We start from the raw sequence: 20,783 nt of genomic DNA on the forward strand, positions 1-20,783 counted from the left end.
GAGAGCCAACATGTGTTGTCTGTCCCAGAGTCCTGACGACATCCCAGCAGCCTCCTCACTCACTGAGTGGCTTTGAACAAATCACTTCGCTTCCCGGATCCCCTGTCTCTTCACTGTGGTCCCACATAAAGGTCTTTTGGTGGGTTCTATGCAGAGCAGGAACACGAGTTCCTGCCCTTTGGAGTTGTAAAAAAAATAGGTGCAGGGAGCTATCCAGATGTTCTCTTGGAAGTCGGTGTCCCCAGGAATGCTGCAGGTTCTTTGGTGAGCCCCACTATCGGGACGCTGAGAAGGTGGCCGTTCAGAGTGGCGCGCCCTTTCCTGGTGGTAATGAGAGGTAACTGTAGATTATAGGCTGGGAACTGACCTGGAGACCGTGTGCCCTCAGAGTCTACCCTGAGGCCCCCACATGTACCAACCTTTCTCCAAGAGACCAGTAATGGGGTATCAGGGAGTCACAGCCTCAGTTTGCGTGACACCTGAGCTCGTTTCCCTCGTGGCAGCCACTGCCTTCATGTCCTTGGGCAATACACCATTGTCTCACATCCCTACCCTGTTTCTTGCCCTTTCCTACCTCAGCACCCGGTCTTCTCTCAGGAGATGTTGATATCCAAGGATCCTTTGACTTTTTGGTGGAGGTAGCAGTGATGGCCAGCAGGGGGCAGTCTCACCATGCGCTGCCTCTTCGAAGGCCTCTAATAATAACAACTGTTTATTAAGAACCTGCTGTGGGCCCCCGTACTGGCTGGCCCTACACACTTACACATATGTTTGTTTAACCCTCATTAACTCCATGGTATTCCCTGTTTTATATGAAAGAAACTACGGTTTACAGAATCCAAGAGACTTGACTCCTGCCGTAAACTAATAGGAATTTAAAAAGGATTCGAGCCTAGGAGAACCAGAGCATAGCGCCCTGTGTTCGTTCCCTTTCCTTTGCCTGCTCCCAGAATCAAGATTCAGAAGTTGGTTTAACGTCATCGAGTTTCCATGGGATGGGATTACTCTTATGTTAGTGCTGTGAGCTTGGGTCAAGGGTCCCCATTTCGGCTCACCGTGGGTGTTGGTAACAGACAGAGACAAAGGCCTGCTTCTAGGACAGGGAGGAGTGAAGACCAGATGGGGATGTTGGATTCCAGAACCAGATTGCCCCTCGGTGGGGTGACCGAGGTACCAAGAGATGGGGACAGAGTTCTAAATCCTGCCTCAGTTCTGTTACTCACCAACTGCATGCTTCTCCCCAGCCCAGATCTTGCTTTCTCTGTCCTGAAACTGAAAGCTGTGGCCTTCTGCTGCCAGAGGGTAGTTCGGCTGAGACACTGTGCTAGAGGACAGATTAAAGCTCTTGCTTGGTGACAGCCCCTTCTGGGGCTGGGAGCATCTGCTAGTGGGCCTGAGCCCCCCTGCTTGGCACTCTCCCCCATGCCTGTCACATCTCTCTGTGTCCAGGTAGGGGATGAGATTGTCCGGATCAACGGCTATTCCATCTCCTCCTGCACCCACGAGGAAGTCATCAACCTGATCCGCACCAAGAAGACCGTGTCCATCAAAGTGAGACGTGAGTGAGGCCACATAGGAGTGGCGCTTTGTGACGGGGGTGGATGGGAGGTGGTCCCAACCCCAAGGGCCTAGGAGCTCACCTAACCTACTGTATCTTCCCCACAGACATCGGCCTGATCCCTGTGAAGAGGTAAGCAGGCCTATCTGTGAGTCTCCTGCAGGCCACGAGTCCTGCGATCTGCCCCGCCCCCAGGCCATGAACTAGCATTGCTCCTGGGCTGAGGTGGCCAAGTGACACAGATCCCAGCTCCCTCAAGTGTGCTTACTGGCTCCACCTCTCTGTTGCTTTCTCCTCAGCTCCCCCGAGGAACCCCTCAAGTGGCAGTATGTGGATCAGTTCGTGTCGGAATCTGGGGTAAGAGACTACCTGCCAACCTGCCATAAGGGTTGGGCAGCTGGCCTTGGAGGAGGGATGGCTCTGGGGAGTATAACCTAGGATTTCCCATAGGCCGCTAGGGTACCTGGCACACCCCCCATGGCATGGTAGGCCTTCAGACCCACACCCCAAGGATATGGTATCTCTGTTCTCTGTGAATATCCGGTACTTAATCTGGAGGTCTCAAGCTCAAAAGGCCACTTGAATGCATGTAGACCCAGTAACCTGATCCTGTCCCTCCCTCAGGGTGTTCGAGGTGGCTTGAGCTCACCTGGCAATCGAACAACCAAGGAGAAGAAGGTGTTCATCAGTCTCGTAGGCTCTCGGGGCCTGGGCTGCAGGTAGGTAGCAGGCAAGCCTGGCTCAATCACCAGGCTTTAGGTGGGTGGCATGCCCTGGGCTCAGTGACCCCCTGTGGACCTCGGGCTCCCCAGCACTTTCTCTCTCTTTCCTCGCCACTGCTCCTGAGGATTCTTGTCCACTGGCTATGGGTCTCGTGTACTGGTGATGATGCAGAATGTGAGAGCCAGAGATAGAACTCCACTCCCTTTCATCACTCAAAAATACTAGGCATCTGCCATAGTTCTCTTGTCACCAGTGGTTCTGGAAACCTTCCCATAAGAGGGGCCAGCAAAGCCCATAACACTAGCACCATCAGAGAGCTCTGAGGCTAGCCTTGGGTCGCTAGACCCTGACTCATAAAACAGAGCAATGAACAACCGCGCATAGGCGCGCATAGGGCTGTGTGTAGTGGTTGAGATGCAGGTGCTACAGTTGCTGGGACACCTGTTCCACCCCCACCAGACCATGTGTCAGCCCTCAGACCTGGGGCAGTGACTGAGCCTCAGGCCACTCTGAGCCCTAGTCTCTTCCTCTACAAATACACAGGAGGCATAATAGTAAGTCACGGTGCTGTTATTAAAAGAAAAAACAAAAAACAAAAAACAGCATTGCATGTTCTGGACCCAGCAAGTAGTAAGCAGCTGATAAATTTTAGTTATAATTAGTTAAGTTGTTCTTATTTATTTGCATTTATCTAACACTTTTTACAATATATTTTTTAATTTTAAAATGTTTACGTGTGTGTGTGTGTGTGTGTGTGTGTGTGTCTGTGTGTGTCTGTGTGTCTGTGTGTGTATACACTTGAGTGTGGGTACTCACTGGGGCCAGTAGAGGGCGCTGGATCCTCTGAACCTGGAGTTACAGGTGGTTGTGGGCTGCCCAATATGGGTGCTGGGAACCAAACACTGGGCTTCTCTTCATGAGTATCAATTGCTCTTAACTGATGAGCCATCTTTCCATCCCCAGGAATTGTTTTGTTTTGCTTTGATTTGATTTGCTTTGCTTTTGAGACAGGGCCTTACTGTGCAGCCCTGGCTGGCCTCAAACTCACAGAGATCTGCCGGCTTCTACATTCCAAGTGCTGAGAATTAAAGGTGTGGACCACCGGGTCTGTCTCCATAAATGGCTTTTAATGTCTGTCCTTGGGTATGAGGATATAGCTTAGCTGGCTCAGTGCTTGCCAAACATACCAAGGCCATTAGCAGTGTATGGACAGAGAATGCTGGTGCACGCCTGTAAATCTAGCACTTAAAAAATGGAAGCAGGAAGACCAGGCACCCAAAGTTAAGTAACCTCACCTACATAGTGTTTGATCCTAGTCTGAGCTAAATGAGAAAAAAAAAAAAAAAAAAACAACAACAAAAAAAGTAAAATTTTAACTCTCCCTTCTTTCTGGGAGATGGCAATCTAACATAGGATTAGCTGCACAGATAGTTACAGTGTTGCCTAATATAGACGTTAACCCCACAGACAGTTACAATGTTGTGTGATAAAGATGCTGGTGGAGCTACACCCTCCCTCAGGGGTGGTAAATACGTTTCCTGCCTCTCATCAGTTAACAGTGGGATCCCGGAGTAATCTTCTGTGAAAGGTTCTAAGTTGGTACCCAGCTGGGTGGGAAAGAGTGCTGTGATTGATTGTTGATGTCTGCCACAGCCCCGGGAAAGGAAATAACAGCACAAGAGCCATCCTTGCTATTTATAATTTAGAAGCACTAGTAACCTTGGGGCAATTAGCTTAATTGGGGTCTGGTGAAAAATCTTATAAGGAATGAACAGGAAAATTCTGGAAAGCAAACAAAAAGCATGTGTTGGTATGTTGGATGAGAGACTGAGGAGATGAAATGACAAGGAGTTTCCGCCTAGAGCAGCAGTGGAAATCGGACTGGAAGGGAGGGTAGAGGCAGAGGGCCTCCAGCCTTGAGTTTATGGGTGACCTATATCCTGAGGTCTGGCCATTTAGACAGAGGGCTACAGGCTGGTCATTGAGAATGAACAGAGAGAGAGCTTCAGGGTACACGCTGCAAGGGCAGACCCTCACGCACATCTCTGCCTCCCACAGCATCTCCAGTGGCCCCATCCAGAAGCCTGGCATCTTCGTCAGCAACGTGAAACCTGGTTCCCTGTCTGCAGAGGTGGGGTTAGAGGTAAGTGCCAGGACGGGAGAGGGATGGGGGTCACACACTGACAGGTGCTGCATCTTCCCATATAGCATTTTCCTAGCCAGCGCTGGCTGGTGACTTCCTAGTGGTCTCTAATGGGAGACCTCTGTGGAGAAGTGGTATTAAACCTCTCCGTAGTCTTTTTCAGCTCCATCAGCCAGTGGCTGTAAATTTGTAGCAATAATAATCAGAGCTGATGTTCTGCATTCTGAGCCCTGCCACAGCTCTGAGCATTAGGTACTAATGTTACTCCAAGACCAGGCACGGTTTCTTCCAAGGCTAGGTACCTAGAACTTGGGGCTGGAAGGTTAGTCTACATGGTGTCCCCTCAGAGCTGTGACTGTTAGTCACTTCTTGAGACGAATTCCTCACCTACAAGGTAATGGTTCTAGAACCTTCCTTCTGGGGTTGTTGTGTAAATTGAGTTAGTGTTTAGGCTGGATCTATGCCAGGCACGTAACATTGATCAATAAATGTCAGCGTGACTGTTACTATATACTGAGCGTCCAAAAGGACTTGCACCGTGTGGGAAGTCCAGAGCCTTCTGTGCCCATTAATTAAACCTCATAAAGGAAATATTACAACTTAGCAAAAGATATTAAGTTCTAATAGTATGGCATTTGATAGCCAATCAGACCATTATGGGATGGAGGGGTGCCAGGATGAGCTTGGAGCCCACCCTCCCCCACCCCTGAGCCCTATTGGAGCATGCCGCCTAGTCTGTTAACTCGAAAAAGAATATGGCTGCGTGACTACTGACTAGCCTATATGTTTAGCATGTCGGGAGACCTTCCCGTAGATGAATGTAGGGATTACACACACACACACACACACACACACACACACACACACATGCACACTCACTCACAGGCCTTTTTCTCTTTCTCCCCCCACGCCCCCCCAGACAGGAGACCAGATTGTGGAAGTCAATGGCATCGACTTCACCAACCTGGACCACAAGGAGGTGAGCTGCCCTGTCCTTACCTGCTTCACCTCCTCCCCACACACTGCTTCCAGCCAGTTCCACGAAGGCTGAGACCCTTATGCTCATAGCCTGCACTGCTCCAATCTGAGTGGCAGGCCCCCAACTGACCACGCCCCTGCCTCCACAGGCCGTGAATGTCCTGAAGAGCAGCCGCAGCCTGACCATCTCCATTGTTGCTGGAGCTGTGAGTCCAGAAGGCAGTGATGGCCCCCGTGACCCCTGACCAACTCCACAGAGCAGAGGATGCCCATATTCCACAGGGCCTGAGCTTCCTTTCCCACCCCGACAGGGCCGGGAGCTGTTCATGACAGACCGGGAACGGCTGGAAGAGGCACGGCAGCATGAGCTGCAGCGGCAAGAGCTCCTCATGCAGAAGCGGCTGGCCATGGAGTCCAACAAGATCCTCCAGGAGCAGCAGGAGATGGAGCGTCAGTGAGTGGCCTTCTGGGGACTACATCCCAGGCCAGACACAACTGGCTTATGCCTGCTTGTCTTGGGCTATTAGCACTCCTTCTGCTGTGCTCTCAGTGGCACAATAGGTGTCCATCCTGTTCCTTAGACAGCCTTCTCCTTGCTAAAGAGACCTGACTTTCAGACACCAGTACTGTACAAGAGAGGCTCCTGTCAGCCATCGTGAGCATGACCTGCCTCTTGTGTCCCATTGTATTCAGGACTTTATTTATGTTGCCAGTTTAGCTCCCATGGTATATTTAATTGACCCATTAAATAGGTGAGAAGACTGAGTCTCAGTAAGTTAAAGCTGCCTATGTCCAGAATTGCAAGTAGCCAGGCTGGGAGGAAACTGTCTGGGTCAGGAGTCTGGAAGTCGCCATGCGGACACCTGTGTGGTGATGACCCCCCCCCCTTGAAATAGCAGACTGAGAAAGTCAACTGGATAAACAATTCACAAATCAAAACCGCTGTCAACCCTCCAACTCGGACACATTTTGGGGGCTAACTAAGTGTTTGGGAAGGGGAAGAGGAAGGCCACATCACCTCCTCCATCCCAGAATTAGCCTGGTTGGTTTGCTGGCTTTGCCTTTGCATGGGAGCTGGTCCTCCTGTGCCCCCCTGCCACCTGCTGTGGTGGCACAGAATCCCTGCCCAGCAGCACCAGACGAACTCACACAGGGCCTAGACTTTGCAGAACCACACCCATAGCCCACACTAGTTCCAGCATTTCTGGAAGATGGACAGCAGAAAATGGTTAAAATGTCTCTCAGATCAGGAGTCAGGCACACGGAGAGTGAGCTCTCTGTGCAGAGACTCACGCAGGCAAACCTCTGTCTGTGTTTCAGGAGGAGAAAGGAAATCGCCCAGAAGGCCGCTGAAGAGAATGAGAGATACCGGAAGGAGATGGAGCAGTGAGTGTGTGGGGTCCAGCCCCAGTGCCCACGGCTGGGTGTGTAGTCAGAAACACGGACACACATCTGTCATTCCACAACATGTAGAATCACACGAAATCCACAAACTGCATTGGCTTCATTGGCTCAGATCTGCTCAATTGCCCTCTTTTCTCGTGACCATAGTTACTGTCATTACACCCACACCGACTATTTCATACCTCACAGTGATGTATGAGCGGCAGCCCCAGAGACAGGTGGGAATTGCCTGGCTGTCAGTCCCTCAATGCATGTCAGTCATTTGACATACACTGGATGGTCGGATGACCAGGGAATGGAACTGTAGCCATCACAATGCCACATGTCATTCTCTTTAAAGGGTCCAGGTTGGGGTGTTGCTCTCTTCGCTATCCTAGTATGCTAGTTGAGTTTCGGGGTTCACTCCATACACCCATGTACCCATATGTTCCCAGCCTACTTTGGCGAGTTTATGGGTGGTGCCTTTTTACTCTCAGGAGGAGCTACCACGGATGCCCCTGGACACGTGGTAATGTCTCCATGCACAACACACTGCCGAGCCATCCTCACCTCTGCACTTTAACTCAAAGCAGAGGCAAATGCTGCTTTGCATAATGGACTCTCTCAGAGCAAGGCACAGCCTGAAGCTTTTGCTCCATACAAGGTAGAACATAACTCAGGGCAGGACTCAGCCTGCTCTTAGCACTGGACCTAAGCATGCTCATGAGAGTGTGGCAAGCCACCTAGAGACCCAGCTGACTCTTCTCGGAGTCCTCTTTTCTCACTACCCCTCTTTAATTCTAACCAAACCTCTCACCTCGGTGCACCCAGAGTGCATTTTGAGGCGGTGTGAGCATTGCTGAGGCGGTGTGAGCATTGCTAAGGTGGTGTGAGCATTGCTAAGGTAGTGTGAGCATTGCTGAGGCAGTGTGAGCATTGCTAAGGCGGTGTGAGCATTGCTAAGGCGGTGTGAGCATTGCTAAGGCGGTGTGGGCAGCTGAGGCGGTGTGAGCATTGCTGAGGCGGTGTGAGCATTGCTAAGGCAGTGTGAGCATTGCTGAGGCGGTGTGCACACTTGGCTTAGACACCTCACTGCAGCAGTGGTCCTGGCCTGGGCTTCTGCCATGACACCTCCCTTCCCAAGGGGTCCTCTGGCAGCAAACAGGTGAGAGACCCCTGAAATTTCCGTGTGTGTGTGTGGGGTCTCATTTCAGGATCTCGGAGGAGGAAGAGAAGTTTAAGAAGCAGTGGGAAGAAGACTGGGGTTCAAAGGAACAGCTCATTCTGCCTAAAACCATCACCGCAGAGGTGCACCCGGTGCCACTTCGCAAGCCCAAGTGTATGTATGACCTGTCCCGGATGGGGTGGGGCCCTTCCGGGGCCTGAGGCTAAGGGTGTTAGGTAGAAACACAGTCCTCCTACCCTCATCAGCACCTCCCCAGGTGAATATCCCAGGGCTGTCTGGGCTGCGTTTCCCTCAGGAGAGGCAGTGTGAATGGGTGAGCATCAGCTAGAGCCTCGTGGTAGGAGAGTTTGCTCTCCCTTCTTGTCTGCGGCGGACGTTGGGGTGGGGGGTGAGGGGTGATGGTGGCCTGTCTGGTTCATGTACCAGCTCCCTAGCCATAACGAATGACACAGATGCTGCAGATCTTTGGGATGTACAGAGGGGACAGAGAGCTTGGTGGATGTTGGGTTGGTTCGTAAGATGACTATCTGAGCTTGTTGGATGTCATAGTGTCTTCTGGACTGGTTCTGAACTTGGGCTGGGTTGAAACCAGCATCGAGAAAGAGAGGGTAGATCTCTGGTGGTCCAAGGTTGACAGACCGCTAGGGAGGAGCTAGTCAAAGCGCCCCATCACCTACATGCCTGCATGTGGGCAACTGTCCTCCCACTGGCATTCTGAGGATGGAGGCAGAGGAAGGAGCATGAGACCCCCATGTACCCACTGAAGTCTGGGGGTTGTGTCATGCTGGGCCTAAACTGCCCCTGCCCTTCCCATCTCCACTTTAGCAGTCACGTGTTCCTCCAGGTTCAGTTCAGGCCTCCATCAGAAGCTCCCCACCCACCTGCTCTCAGCCACGCCCACCTGCTCTCAGCTCCATCCACCGGCTCTAAGCCACACCCACCTGCTCTAAGCCACACCCACCTGCTCTCAGCCACACCCACATGCTCTTAGCTCCATCCACCTGCTCTAAGCCACACCCATCTGCTCTCAGCTCCACCCACCTGCTTTCAATCCCACCCATCAGGAGGTGGTGGAGGAGAGGGGCTCCAAACAGTGTAATCCATGGCCATCACGAGACCCTCGTTCCTGACTGGGTTTCCATTCCCATACCCTATCTCTATTTATAATTGACATGGGTAGGTTCTCTAACCTTATTGTGCTCAGCCCTAGACTGGGAACGAACCTCCAGATGGGAGTATCCCTGGACCCCAGAACCATTGTGATGGGCTCTAGCTAACTCACTCAACTTGAGATTCCTACCTGTGCCTTATAGGGAAACCCCTTTGCCAACAACAGAACAGCTGTGGAGGACTTCTAGATTCTTCCGTTTCACTCTCCCCGAGGGCGTTCCTTCCTGGCAGCAGGGCCCAGGTCTCATCTCTCAAGGACGACAAAGCACCCTCTCATCCACCCTCCCCATGCTAGTCCGTATTTGCTGAGGATGTAGCCTGAGATAAATTCCCAGAGAATAATTCGTAGTTTAGACAGGAGCTAGTTTCTCTTACGCGTGAAACGGGAGCTTCAGAAGGAGAGAAATCGATTTTAATTGCCCCTCACAGAGGTAATCTGAGTTAGTGTGGTACTCTTCCAGAAACTAGGTCTCGGCTTCACAGACTCGGGGATTGTGGGAAATAAAAGCCCTTTCACAAGCCTAGGTATCCATTTAATGCCTTTTAATTTTCCTGAATAAAAGGACAAGAGTTTCCCCTTTACTCGGGCTATGTTATCCTGAGGCAGAACCCAAGCTCAGATTGATGATTGAGTCCTACACCCACCTGGGACGGCTGCTGCAGCTGTCTGTCTTCACATGCAGGCATTAGCCCTGTGTTTGTTCCTTCTCTTATTTCTGTGACCAAAACAAGTTAGGGAAGGAGCAGTTCACTCTCACTGCAGGAGGCTGCTGGCCATAGTCAAGACACACACACGCACACACACACACACACACACACACACACACACGGATGGGACTTCCCACCTAAGCTAACCCAATCTAGAGCAGGCACGCCCAGGACTTTGTCTCCTAGGTGCTTCTAGATCTTGTCAGGTTGGCAGGATTTATATATGACAGTATTCCGGGCTGGTCCACAAATGCAGCCAGGCCTCTGGGAAGCTCCATTCTGTTTCTCACCTGCCCCCTCCATGGAAGGCCACAGAGGTAAGAGAACACTGCAGAGCCAGCGGAAACTCCCCCGACAGCTCCTCCTTGACCTCCCTTCAGCTCTAGACCCAGTTAGCCCGCAAGTTAGATGTGACTCAGACTTCTCTGCCTGTGAGGAAGGAGCTCTGCCTTTTTTGAGCAACCAGAGAGGAGCCTGGGACATCCAGATCCTAGGACAAGAAGCAGTCTAAGCATCTAGGCCACATAGACGGCATTGGCAGCTCTCCCAAACCTGGTCCCCATTGGCAGCTCTCCCAAACCTGGTCCCCCATGGGGCCATGACAGCTGCCTCAGCCACCCATCCATGGCTGGCCAGCCACACCCAACACTCCCCAACCATCAGAGCTAGGATGTACCATCACAGAGATGCCTAAAAGACCCTTCGTTAGCTTAACAGCAGGGTGTGAGGAAGAACAGGTTTGTTGTTTTTTTTTTTCGTGAAGGATCCTCCCCTTAGCTAGAAGATCTGAGGTTTAAATGAGGCCTCACTGGTCCCTTTTCTTTCAAGGACACCCTCAGTTATTGCCCACCCAACAGACCCATGAGTTGAAAGTTGATGGAAGGTTGTTCGTTTTTTCCCAAGCCAAGCAATTCTTTGTGCCGTCATTGTCTTCCCTAAGCATTTGTGTGCCTTTGTCTAGTACGTGATTGGAGCTGACAGCAAAGCAACCGAACACACAGCCTAAGAGAGGAGACGTTATGAAATATCGAAACAGAGTTCACAAGCAGGCTTCTGTACTTCCTGCTGGCGTCTAGGGAGGCCAGGATCCAGGTTGTAAATAATTGGAGTGGATAGCTGGCTTTTCCACCGGTGTTGAGACTCCTGTTATCCTAACAGCACACGCCCTGTGTATGTCACCTTCTTGGGAGTCCTAGCCTTCGCCTGCTGCCCACATAGTCAAATACGCCCCTAGAGGATGCAGAGCCCTAGGGGAGTGAGAAGTAAGAAGATCCACTCGCCCATGAAAAGCCCTTCTCCTTCAGAAGTAGATAATGCTCAGAGATGGCCAGCCTTCTCCCTGCACCTCTCAACTTTCAACCCTTCACCCTGCAAAACAGTTCTCATGCTGATGCCAGATCAGGGAACCCTACTGTTAGCCCATTTTACAGACAGAAGAGTTAAAGCCACTGAGGTTCAAAGCCCTGTGTGTCCACACCAGAGCAAGGAAACCTTGCTGGAGGCTCTTGAGCCCTGCTGCTGCCCCTGACTCTACCGCTTCCTGGAGACAACTAGTCACGGGTTCCCAGACGCCTAGACAGCTCCCTTTCTGAAGCCTCTTGGTTCATGGGCTTGCCCCTCTTTTCCCCTGGGTAGATGATCAGGGAGTGGAGCCTGCTGACCACTTGGATGGAAGCATGAAGAAGCAGAGACAGCAGGTTGGCGCCCTCGCTTTGCTCCCTGGCTTGGCTGCCCTGCTTGCTCTGCCCATCTCCTTCGGATATAGTGGAGACACCAGCTTGAAAGAGCTGGACCGTGGTGGGAACCCTTGGGGGTCTGTGAGGATGCTCCAGGCTTCTGCTTGGCCCATGCACTGAGTACTAAACGTTAGGGACAAGATGCACGGCTAGGCTGAAAATGTATTGGGCACGCGCCCATACGGAAGAACCAGTGGCTCAAATATTTACATACGGCCCACGCAAGCCTCCCACTCTACTGCTCTGGCCTCTCCCATAATACTGACTCCCTAACCCCTTCCCACATCAGCCACTGAGCTGGTGTGCCTGCTCTAACCCTGAGCTCCACAGCCAGCCCAGCAAAGAGAGCTGAGCACAGGCTGTCACCTCTGAACCTTGAGGACTCAGATTGGGGTGTTACCCCACTGCGCTATTGCCTGGGCAAGGGCACTGTGCCTTGTTTATCCAACCTGGGCTGGGGATTTGCTCTCTGGAAGCTTATCCCCACAACTGCCCTTCTAGAACCTTCCAGAATGGCTGTCTTTCTTTGGTGTTAATAGAGGGGCTGTCGTCTGTGCCGTGAGATACTTTGGCTCTTTCTGGCAGCAGTTCCAGGCAGAGGCTCAAGCTGCCTTTTGTTTGAAGCCATTTCTTAGATGTGGAAAGCGGGCCTCAGCCGAGGGAACACTTTTCTTCCGTTCCGTGGGCCTTTGTGTTTGCGTCCGCCTCTGTGACTTAGAAAAGCATGTCTTTCCACAAAGACCGTCCTGATGGTTTTCTGGCACGAAGTTCAGAAGCCAGTGTTCTGGGAAGAGACGTCAATGGTGACCTTGACCTTGGGAGTCAGGGTGGGACACAGGTAGTCTCTAGCCCACTTTGCCCCAGATCCCTCATCAGGCGGGGAAAAGTGGGCCAAAGAGCAGAATCTTGCTGCTGGGTTTCACAAAGCCACACGTTCCCTGGGAGCCCGACTCCCCACGCTTGCCTGTGGATACTGCATCTCACCGTCTGTCTTCTGTCCTTGTAGCCTTTGGGTGGTTTTACCGTTACGATGGCAAATTTCCAACCATCCGGAAGGTAGGACAGGTCTGAGCAAGGCCCTGTGTGCTGCCGAGTTTGATGTGAGCTGTGATCTTTTCTGTCCATTTCTTTCCCCCTCCACTTGCAAAGTTGACCGGTTGACTCCTATCTTCTGATGTCTGGCAGGGGCGCCATGACAGAGGTGTCAGGAGAGGTGGGGGGAAAGGGTTCCTAGCATGAGACTTGCCTAAGCCCTGGGTGGCTCTGGTGGTCTTGGGTAGGAGCAAGCAACTTCAGACTTGCTATGCCAATCAGGACGACAGCCATGACCAGAAGCCTGGGATAGGTGGGATAAAGTGCCAGGGTGGGTCATGATGACCCTGCCAGATGTAGCTTGTGTGGAATTTAGCACCCCAGTCTGGGAATGCAGCTATGTTCATTCTAACTATAGCCTCGACCTATCTCTGCCCAGGGCTAGGATTATGTATCTTTCCATTCTCTGAGACCTTTAATTTTCTCTCTAAATCTTATTAGACTATCCCCAGGCCCCATAAAATACTCATCTTTCGTCTTACTAAATTTCATCAGTATTTGATTATGAGAATGCCACGGTTAATATCTGTACTGCGAATTAGACATACAAGATGGTTTGGTATTGGAAACCAGGCTGCCGGCATAGATCTGAGGGAACTCGATTTATGCTATCACTGGACTCAGCTCGGCTCTCTCTAGCAAGGGCCCTCGGAAGCAAGGCTGTGGCGACACATGCGCCTTTCGACCTGGGATCACAGCGTGACACAGCAGTGAGCAAGGCTTAAGCTACAGCTCCTGCGGGACCCCCTTGAGAGAGTGTGTGGTCTCCTAGGACTGTGGCCTTTGTGTCCCAGGCTGAGTCCATGGCTTGAAGTCACATCCAACCTTTTGACCTTGTGGCATAACATTGACATCTACAAAGTTCCCATACAACTGAGCTACAAAAGCCTTTCAAAAGGAATATATTGTGTTAAGTAAGTTTATGGTTCTGTGTTGGGCTGTGTTTGTAGGTATCCGTGCTGCAAGCTGGAGGCTGGACTCTGGGGGAGTCTCATGGAGTTAGACTGCTAATTCTTCCCATTATAGTCCTGTTAGAACTTGGCTAAAGAAAACAGCATGTTCTATACACTGGTGCATGGACATGTGATATAGCACATGTGCACACACACACACGCACAGAGAGAGAGAGAGAGACAGAGACAGAGACAGAGAGACAGAGAGAGAGATTTTACTGGAAAATAATAGGCACAGATAGGGCCTGTGTTCTCCAGACATGAAGAGCTATGAAAATGGAAATGAGCAGGAATGTTCTGCACACACAAATCCCATTCCTTGGAGGTTGCTCTTGTGACGAGGTCAGGCTAAAGTCCCCATGACTGGTTTTGTTATCACACTACAAACGGCTGATATTTTGGCTTCTGTTTTCACTTCACAAAGAGAACAGTTGTTGGTCGGTTGGTAGAATTTCTCCTCCTCTCGGCCTTGATGGAAACAGATATTTGCTATGATCTAAGTAATGGCCAATCACAACCACATCCCTCACACCGGGTCTGAAAACCCATCGTCAGTCTGTCCCGAGCCACTGGACATGGTATGTTTCTCGGTACTGGAGCTAGGGAATATAATGGTGACTCCATAGCCATGAGCGTCAGTCATCAGACCCCCTTATCTGAACGGAAAGATCTCATGTCTCCTAGTCCTCCCCTGGCATTAAGTGTTCTCAGTTCAATGCCACCAGTTTGTGGAGCCCTGGTTTATGTGGGGGCGTGAAGGAGTCATGATTCAGTCCAGGATCCTTCCCAAGAACTGCTTAAGTGAACGGAGGCTGGGGAGATGGCTCAGTAGGTTAAAGCGCTTGCCTCCCAACTGTAAGGACCTGAGTGAATATCCCAGAATCCACGTAAAAACTGGGGCATGGTAGCATGCTTAGCCTGACGTTTAGAGCTCCTAGCCTGTCAGGGAAGGCAGATTCGAGGGCAGCTAAGTTATCTGTAGCGGGGTTACAGTTGCTCTGTGACAGTTTGCCCATCATCTCCATCTGTCCACAGATGCCCTTAATGAGGGTGAGGCAGGAGCTGTCACTGCCCTTCCCAGGAGCCCACTCTGGCTGTGAAATCGTGACATTACTATAGATTTGGCTTTGTTCACTAATCAATAGAATGGACATTCCTAACATGGCGGCCCCTGAGGGCACCATGACCTTAGTCTAGCTGGCTGCCACTAAGTAGACCCTTTCTGGCTGCTGTTGAGGATTGGTGTCTGAACCTACAGCATGAAGTGGAGATTCACACTGAGCTAGGGGCCTGGCGAGCAGGTAGGCCATGAACTGAGCAGAAATGAAGCAAGGAGAATCTCCTAGGGATGTCACAGACCACTCTAGACGTGGGTCCCAGAGGCGAGCATTTCCAAAGCACAGTAGCCATTATTGGAGATAAGGTTGTCTTTAGCTGGGGCAAGATGAGCACATCAAAGGTCTGTAGACACTCACTACCCTAGGTTGATATGAGAGGTTTGCATCCACTGTTGACCTTTTCTGCATCCTCTTCTGAGTGCTAGCTCTGTGCTCTCTGCTGTGTTGTGGGGGTGATCTCCCACCTGCTGTGTTCCTTTGACCCCTGTTTATCTGAGCTCACCTGAGCCTGCCTCACTTCCTAAATGTCTGCCTTTGTGGAAGGAACTTCACCTCTCTAAACTTGTAACTTCCGGTTGACCCTGCATCTCCCAGTGCCAGCGTCTTCAGATAACGCCCAGTTGAAGAAAGTTTAGAAGGAACCCTGGCTCTGGACTCTCTAAGTAATAAAGTGTAGAGCATCCAGTGTCCCTGGCTTAAGGCCCCACATCTGGACCATGACAGATGACCTCTGCACATCAGGTTAACCAGCTCACTCGGATTTTCTAGAATCTCCCAGGATGCATCTCTGGCGTCTGAATAGTAGCCATCTTTCTCCTTTGCTACCAGAGAAGGCGAGTACCTAGGTTGTAGGAAGTAAATGCAATGCCGTATATTAGGAAGTACTTAGAGATCCCTGAACCCCTTTCCTAGATGGTATTTCATGGGCACTTGGAGCAGCTGATTCTCCTACTTTAGAGATGTGGGGAGTCCAGGCCTAGATAGGTTACAGAACTTAGCCGAAAGGTCACACAGCTAGTCCGCGAACCAGTAAGCCAGTTCTGGCTGATGAGGGAGTGTCTCCCACTCTCCAGTGGACATCCGTGGCCTGACTGGCCTCAGGCTGAGGTCTGACGCCCAGTGTAGTAGGACAGAGCTGGGAGTGGGGCTCACTGCGACAGGCCGCCTTGTCTCGTCTGAGAACTGGATGCCCTGTTTGCTGTCCTGTGCTAGTGCCAATGTCTAAAATCACCCTTACCACACACACAATGCTCCATCTGCCCAGAAAGCCAAAGAGAAGAAGAAAGCCAAGTACGACAGCCTGCAGGACCTGAGGAAGAACAAGAAGGAGCTCGAGTTTGAGCAAAAGCTCTACAAAGAGAAAGAAGAGATGCTGGAGAAGGAGAAGCAGCTGAAGATCAACAGGCTAGCCCAGGAGGTGCGTGCGCTGTCACTCTCCCAACAGGCTTCCAAGGGCCAGTCTGGGGTTCACTGTGCACAGATGGGATCCTCCATCCCAGTCCAGAGAGCGAGGCTGCCCCACCTACCCAGGGTCATCTGAGCTCAACTCTAGCTTAGATGCATGTTTGAGACAAACACTAGTGTCCTGGTTTAGGGGCTGGGTCTGAGGCTAGCCTCCTTGTCCTGACTAGGTCTCAGGTTAGTCACTGATACAGGAATCTTCTCCCTTTACTCTACCCCACCAAGGTATAACTCTGTGACAAGGCCTGTCCGTCTTAGGTATGGCAATAGAGCTGGTTTTCTGGCTCACAGTCTACCTGAGGCTAACCCCTCTGCCTCTCTTGACAATTCATTTAACATTCCATTCGCCTGCCTTATGGAGGGTGCTCTCCCAACCAAGTCTCACCGAGCTGGCTTAGCTTTCGATGTATGGGTCTAACCTTTTAGTGTAGAGGTCAAGTCTGAAACTATCTTCAGTGAATCAGGCTTAGTGCCTGAGGCTGCTCCCATCAACACGGTGTGTCCGAGGCTAGACCTCTATAACCTGGGAGTGGTATCTAAGACTAACCATGTCAATAGTACCCTCCCAGCACCAGTAGTTTTCTGTGTCTTGGGTGAGATTGTTGACCTGAACTTCCTGACTGCAGGCAATATCATTTCTGCTTCTCTTTAATGCTTCCATGACTCATAGTGCCAGGCTGATTAGATTATAAAACCAGAGAAGTCCTGGGAAATGTGAAGCCTATTAGGTCTGGCATTGCCAATAGATTAACTTCAAAATGAAGAATAAGGTTGAACTCGCACTTCTAAGGACAGGACAGCTTTGTGGGGAAGTAAGAGTAAAGTTAAACCCATGGAGGGGCCAAAGGGGCTACGAAAGAACCCCAAGTGCCTCAGGGTTATTCGAATCCCGGGAACCAGCCTTGTCAGGTGATATGTGAAACCTTGCAGGTTTCCTTGTCATCCTGACACCCCAGCCTCTACCTCCTAACTTCTGTTCCAGGTGGAAGTAGCCTGGTTCTTTTTCTAGGTGTTGTCATGCCAACCAGTATTTGGTGAGGGAGGGGGCTAGAGCAGTGCTCCTGTGTGTTGCTGCCCACGTGATCCACTGTGCCCTTTGTCCTCTCCTTTTGGCATGGGTCCCGGGTCCCAGGTGTCTGAGACTGAACGGGAAGATCTTGAGGAATCGGAAAAGACTCAGTATTGGGTGGAGAGGCTCTGTCAGACTCGCCTCCAGCAGATTTCCTCTGCTGAGAATGAGATTACTGAGGTAATAGAAATTTCTTTTCCCAAGGACCCCCCTGACAGTCACCTTCAGAACAATACACCCTGGGGACAGTGGGAGGCGCGTGGTGGCCATTGGTGATCATCACCGGCCACAATGGTGGACATTTCACTGTCTACAACCCAGCCCTGACAGCTGCTGTCACCTCCTGTCATAAGGGAGATGAGTCTGTGTGGATGAATTTATCTTCTGGGTGACCACAAGTCCCTTCTGTCCCGAGACAGTCCCCACTGGGTCTGTTGCCCCTGCAATAGTTACCAATAGATGTACCACGTACATCTCAAACGTGCCCCACTGCAGAGGGTAAATGGTCTGACCATGCCCAGCTGGCATCGCTCAGACCTCTCTTGTGTTTGGACTAATCCCTCCCAGCCCCACCGGCTATGCTGGGCAGCTGGGTGGCAGCGCCCACGGTTCTGGTTTGAGTGATGGGGATCCAGCAGCAAAAGAAAAAGAGCAGAACATTTCTGTTGCTATGCTGTGGAGTTAATAATGGCAGAACTTCTTCATCCCCAGATGACCACAGGGCCCCCGCCTCCCCCACCTTCTGTGTCTCCTCTGGTCCCACCCTTGAGACGATTCGCTGGTGGGATCCACCTCCACACCACTGACTTGGATGACATCCCCCTGGACATGTTCTACTATCCCCCCAAGACTCCCTCAGCACTACCTGTGATGCCCCACCCTCCACCCAGCAACCCACCTTCCAAGGTCCCCGCCCCTCCTGTACTTCCCTCCTCAGACCACATGAGCAGCTCATCCTCGCCATGGGTGCAACACACCCCACCCCCAATTCCCATTCCTCCCCCTCCGTCCATTCCCACCCAAGACCTCACTCCTACCCGCCCACTGCCCTCAGCACTGGAAGAGGCCCTGGGCAACCACCCCTTCCGCACTGGGGACCCAGGCCATCCAGCAAACGACTGGGAGGCCAACACCCACAGTGGGAAGCCCACCAGCTCCCCCACCACTGAGCGGAGCTTCCCGCCCGCCCCTAAGGTACCACCTTATTCTGCATGTTGTGCTTGCAAACAGAATGGAGTGTGGATGGGTGCTGTTTCCCACGCCCTCCGCTGCTCTGGTGAGCGGACATGGGAGGAAACAGCATCTTGCCCCATTTCCCTGGTGTGCTGTGCTTACTGACCTGCATGGGTGTGCTTTCTACTGTTTCTGAAGTCCTGTGTTTACATGGTGAATTGCTGTGGTCATGAAATGAGCAGTAGTGTGTCAGACCAGTGTCAGCAGCCTCTGATGATGTTAGCTCCTGACCTAGTGGATGCTGGTGACCTGCGGTGTAGTGCTGTCTGGCTGTGTGGAATAGCCATCTGTGTCTTCATAGAGACCGAGGAAGCCTCATATGTAGGGGGAGTGAGCCCCTGGTACCACTGGAGAAGGGGTGCATGGGGGGAGAAGCTGGGGCGTACCTAGCTCTGAAAATAAAGGGTAGTCTTAGGACACTACAGCGCCTTTTCCCACAGCACTAGTTGGCAGCACTGGCTTGGTGTGTAATCGTCAGACACGTCTGGCCGAGACCCAAGAAAGAAACCCTGAAGATGAGAGAGTTCTTAGAAGTTCTCAAATTTACTATTAAAAGACGAGGAATGTTTTTCTTGGATGTTGACAGATTGAGCGGTGGTATTTTCAGAAAGATCTATTTCCCATCAATTGATCTTTATCCAAAGACTGCTTTGGAAGAGTCAGTCCCTGGGCACCATGTGAGACTTTGAGCCTAGTAGCCAGCGGCCAGGCCCGACTCAGCTGAGGGGGCTCCCGTCCACTTGGGGGTGAGGAAGGAGCTGCAGGAAAAAGGGTTGCAGGGTGAAGGACTGCAGGGTGTCGGCAGCACCCAGTGGCTTTCATCTGCCTCCCACTCGTGTTCCCAAAGGGAGAGCAGATTTAGTAGGTCAGATCTTTCAGGGAGGTCAAGGGCCCTGCTGCTGACTGGCTGACAGTCCCTGATGGAGGATCACAGGGTGACTGGAATCCTGTGGACCTCTGGTGAGGGACTTGATTCCTGCAACTCAGATAGGGAGAGGGATGTTTCCTCATTCTGGGAACATCTCCTCAGAGCCCAACCAGACATCAGGTTCCAGAGACTGTGTTAGCCTGGCACAGAAGGACCCAGCCTTCTCTGTAGTGACCCCAGAAGGTGGGAAGTAGCTTTTCGCTGACAAATCTGGTCCAGAGATCAGACACCAGGCCCCCTCGGTAAAAGGAGAAGAGCTGAGATCCATGAGGCTGGCACACCTGGACCTTCCAGGGATTTGCCTTTGAAGGGAGGGTATCTGTAGATATGTGAGTCTTCCCTAAGCTAGCCAGCCTATGTACTCCAGCTGAGGATACCCCTGTCTTGTTGGAGCTTAGAGCTGAGCCTTGAGGGGTACAGCACATGGGGACATCAGAGCAGCAAGAAACCTAATGATGGCAGAGGAGGCAGTAACAAGTCACCCCTCGGAGTCTGGATCATATTCTGCCACTCCCTGGTTAAATGACTTTGGGTACCTGTCACTCCGTGTGTGAGCCTGGACATCCTGGTCTCACTGCATTGGAACACAATGGTACCGATCTACCCTGAGAACCAGACGAGTTAATACATGAAGAGGGCGATGGGCGGCATGGTGGGTCAGAGCTGTAATCTCAGCACTCCGAAAGCTGAGGCAGGAGGATCACTGCATTTGAGCACAACCTGAGCTACACATGAATTTCAGAACAGTCTGGGCTACAGAGTAAGACTCCAAAACAAAACAAAACCCCCACAAATAACCAAAAAACTAAACAGGGTCTCATGTTGCCCAGGCTGGCCTTGAACTCATAATGTAGCCAAAGATGGCCTTAAGCCTCTACTATGCCTGCCTCCACCTCCCAAGTGCTGGATTCACAGGTATGTGCCACCCGCCTGTGTCATGTGACACTGGAAATGGATCTAAGGGTCTGGCACATGCTAGGAAGGCGCTCTACCAGCTGAACTGCAGCTCCACCCTGGGCGGACGAATTCTGAGTTAATACTTATAAGAGCTGCAGGTGCATACACAGTGCTCGTTAGACAATAATGACTGCTATTAAGGGTCCCTGGTCCAAGTAAATTAGAATGAAATAAATTAGAACAAAACCGTGAATGGGGGCGGGGACCATCTCAACAAACATTGAGTCAAGACTCGAGACAGGCTCCACTCTCTCTCTAACTCTGCAAGGAATTAAGAATGCCACACTGATCAGGGTAAAGAGACGTTAAAGTACCCACATAAAGAGCCTTGAAGGGCTGGACCTCCATGAATATCTAAAAAAAAAAAAAAAACGGGACTGTTCTTGA

General features: G+C 51.4%; 1 protein-coding gene across 1 annotated transcript in view; it reads left to right on the top strand.

Moving 5' to 3' along the window:
• The window catches only part of Ush1c (USH1 protein network component harmonin), a 48,205-nt gene that overhangs the window by 16,130 nt on the left and 11,292 nt on the right, over window positions 1–20,783 (top strand). The window contains exons 5-18 of the mRNA XM_032893586.1: window positions 1,450–1,558; window positions 1,666–1,690; window positions 1,858–1,915; window positions 2,183–2,277; window positions 4,340–4,424; window positions 5,344–5,403; window positions 5,552–5,608; window positions 5,714–5,856; window positions 6,723–6,788; window positions 8,000–8,124; window positions 12,592–12,641; window positions 16,013–16,165; window positions 17,342–17,458; window positions 17,990–18,472. Of these exons, the coding sequence (XP_032749477.1) occupies window positions 1,450–1,558; window positions 1,666–1,690; window positions 1,858–1,915; window positions 2,183–2,277; window positions 4,340–4,424; window positions 5,344–5,403; window positions 5,552–5,608; window positions 5,714–5,856; window positions 6,723–6,788; window positions 8,000–8,124; window positions 12,592–12,641; window positions 16,013–16,165; window positions 17,342–17,458; window positions 17,990–18,472 (1,626 nt within the window). The remainder of the gene's footprint in view (window positions 1–1,449; window positions 1,559–1,665; window positions 1,691–1,857; window positions 1,916–2,182; window positions 2,278–4,339; window positions 4,425–5,343; window positions 5,404–5,551; window positions 5,609–5,713; window positions 5,857–6,722; window positions 6,789–7,999; window positions 8,125–12,591; window positions 12,642–16,012; window positions 16,166–17,341; window positions 17,459–17,989; window positions 18,473–20,783) is intronic.

Source organism: Rattus rattus, chromosome 2 (assembly GCF_011064425.1).
Source record: "Rattus rattus isolate New Zealand chromosome 2, Rrattus_CSIRO_v1, whole genome shotgun sequence".
In the NCBI taxonomy this organism is placed as follows: domain Eukaryota; kingdom Metazoa; phylum Chordata; class Mammalia; order Rodentia; family Muridae; genus Rattus; species Rattus rattus.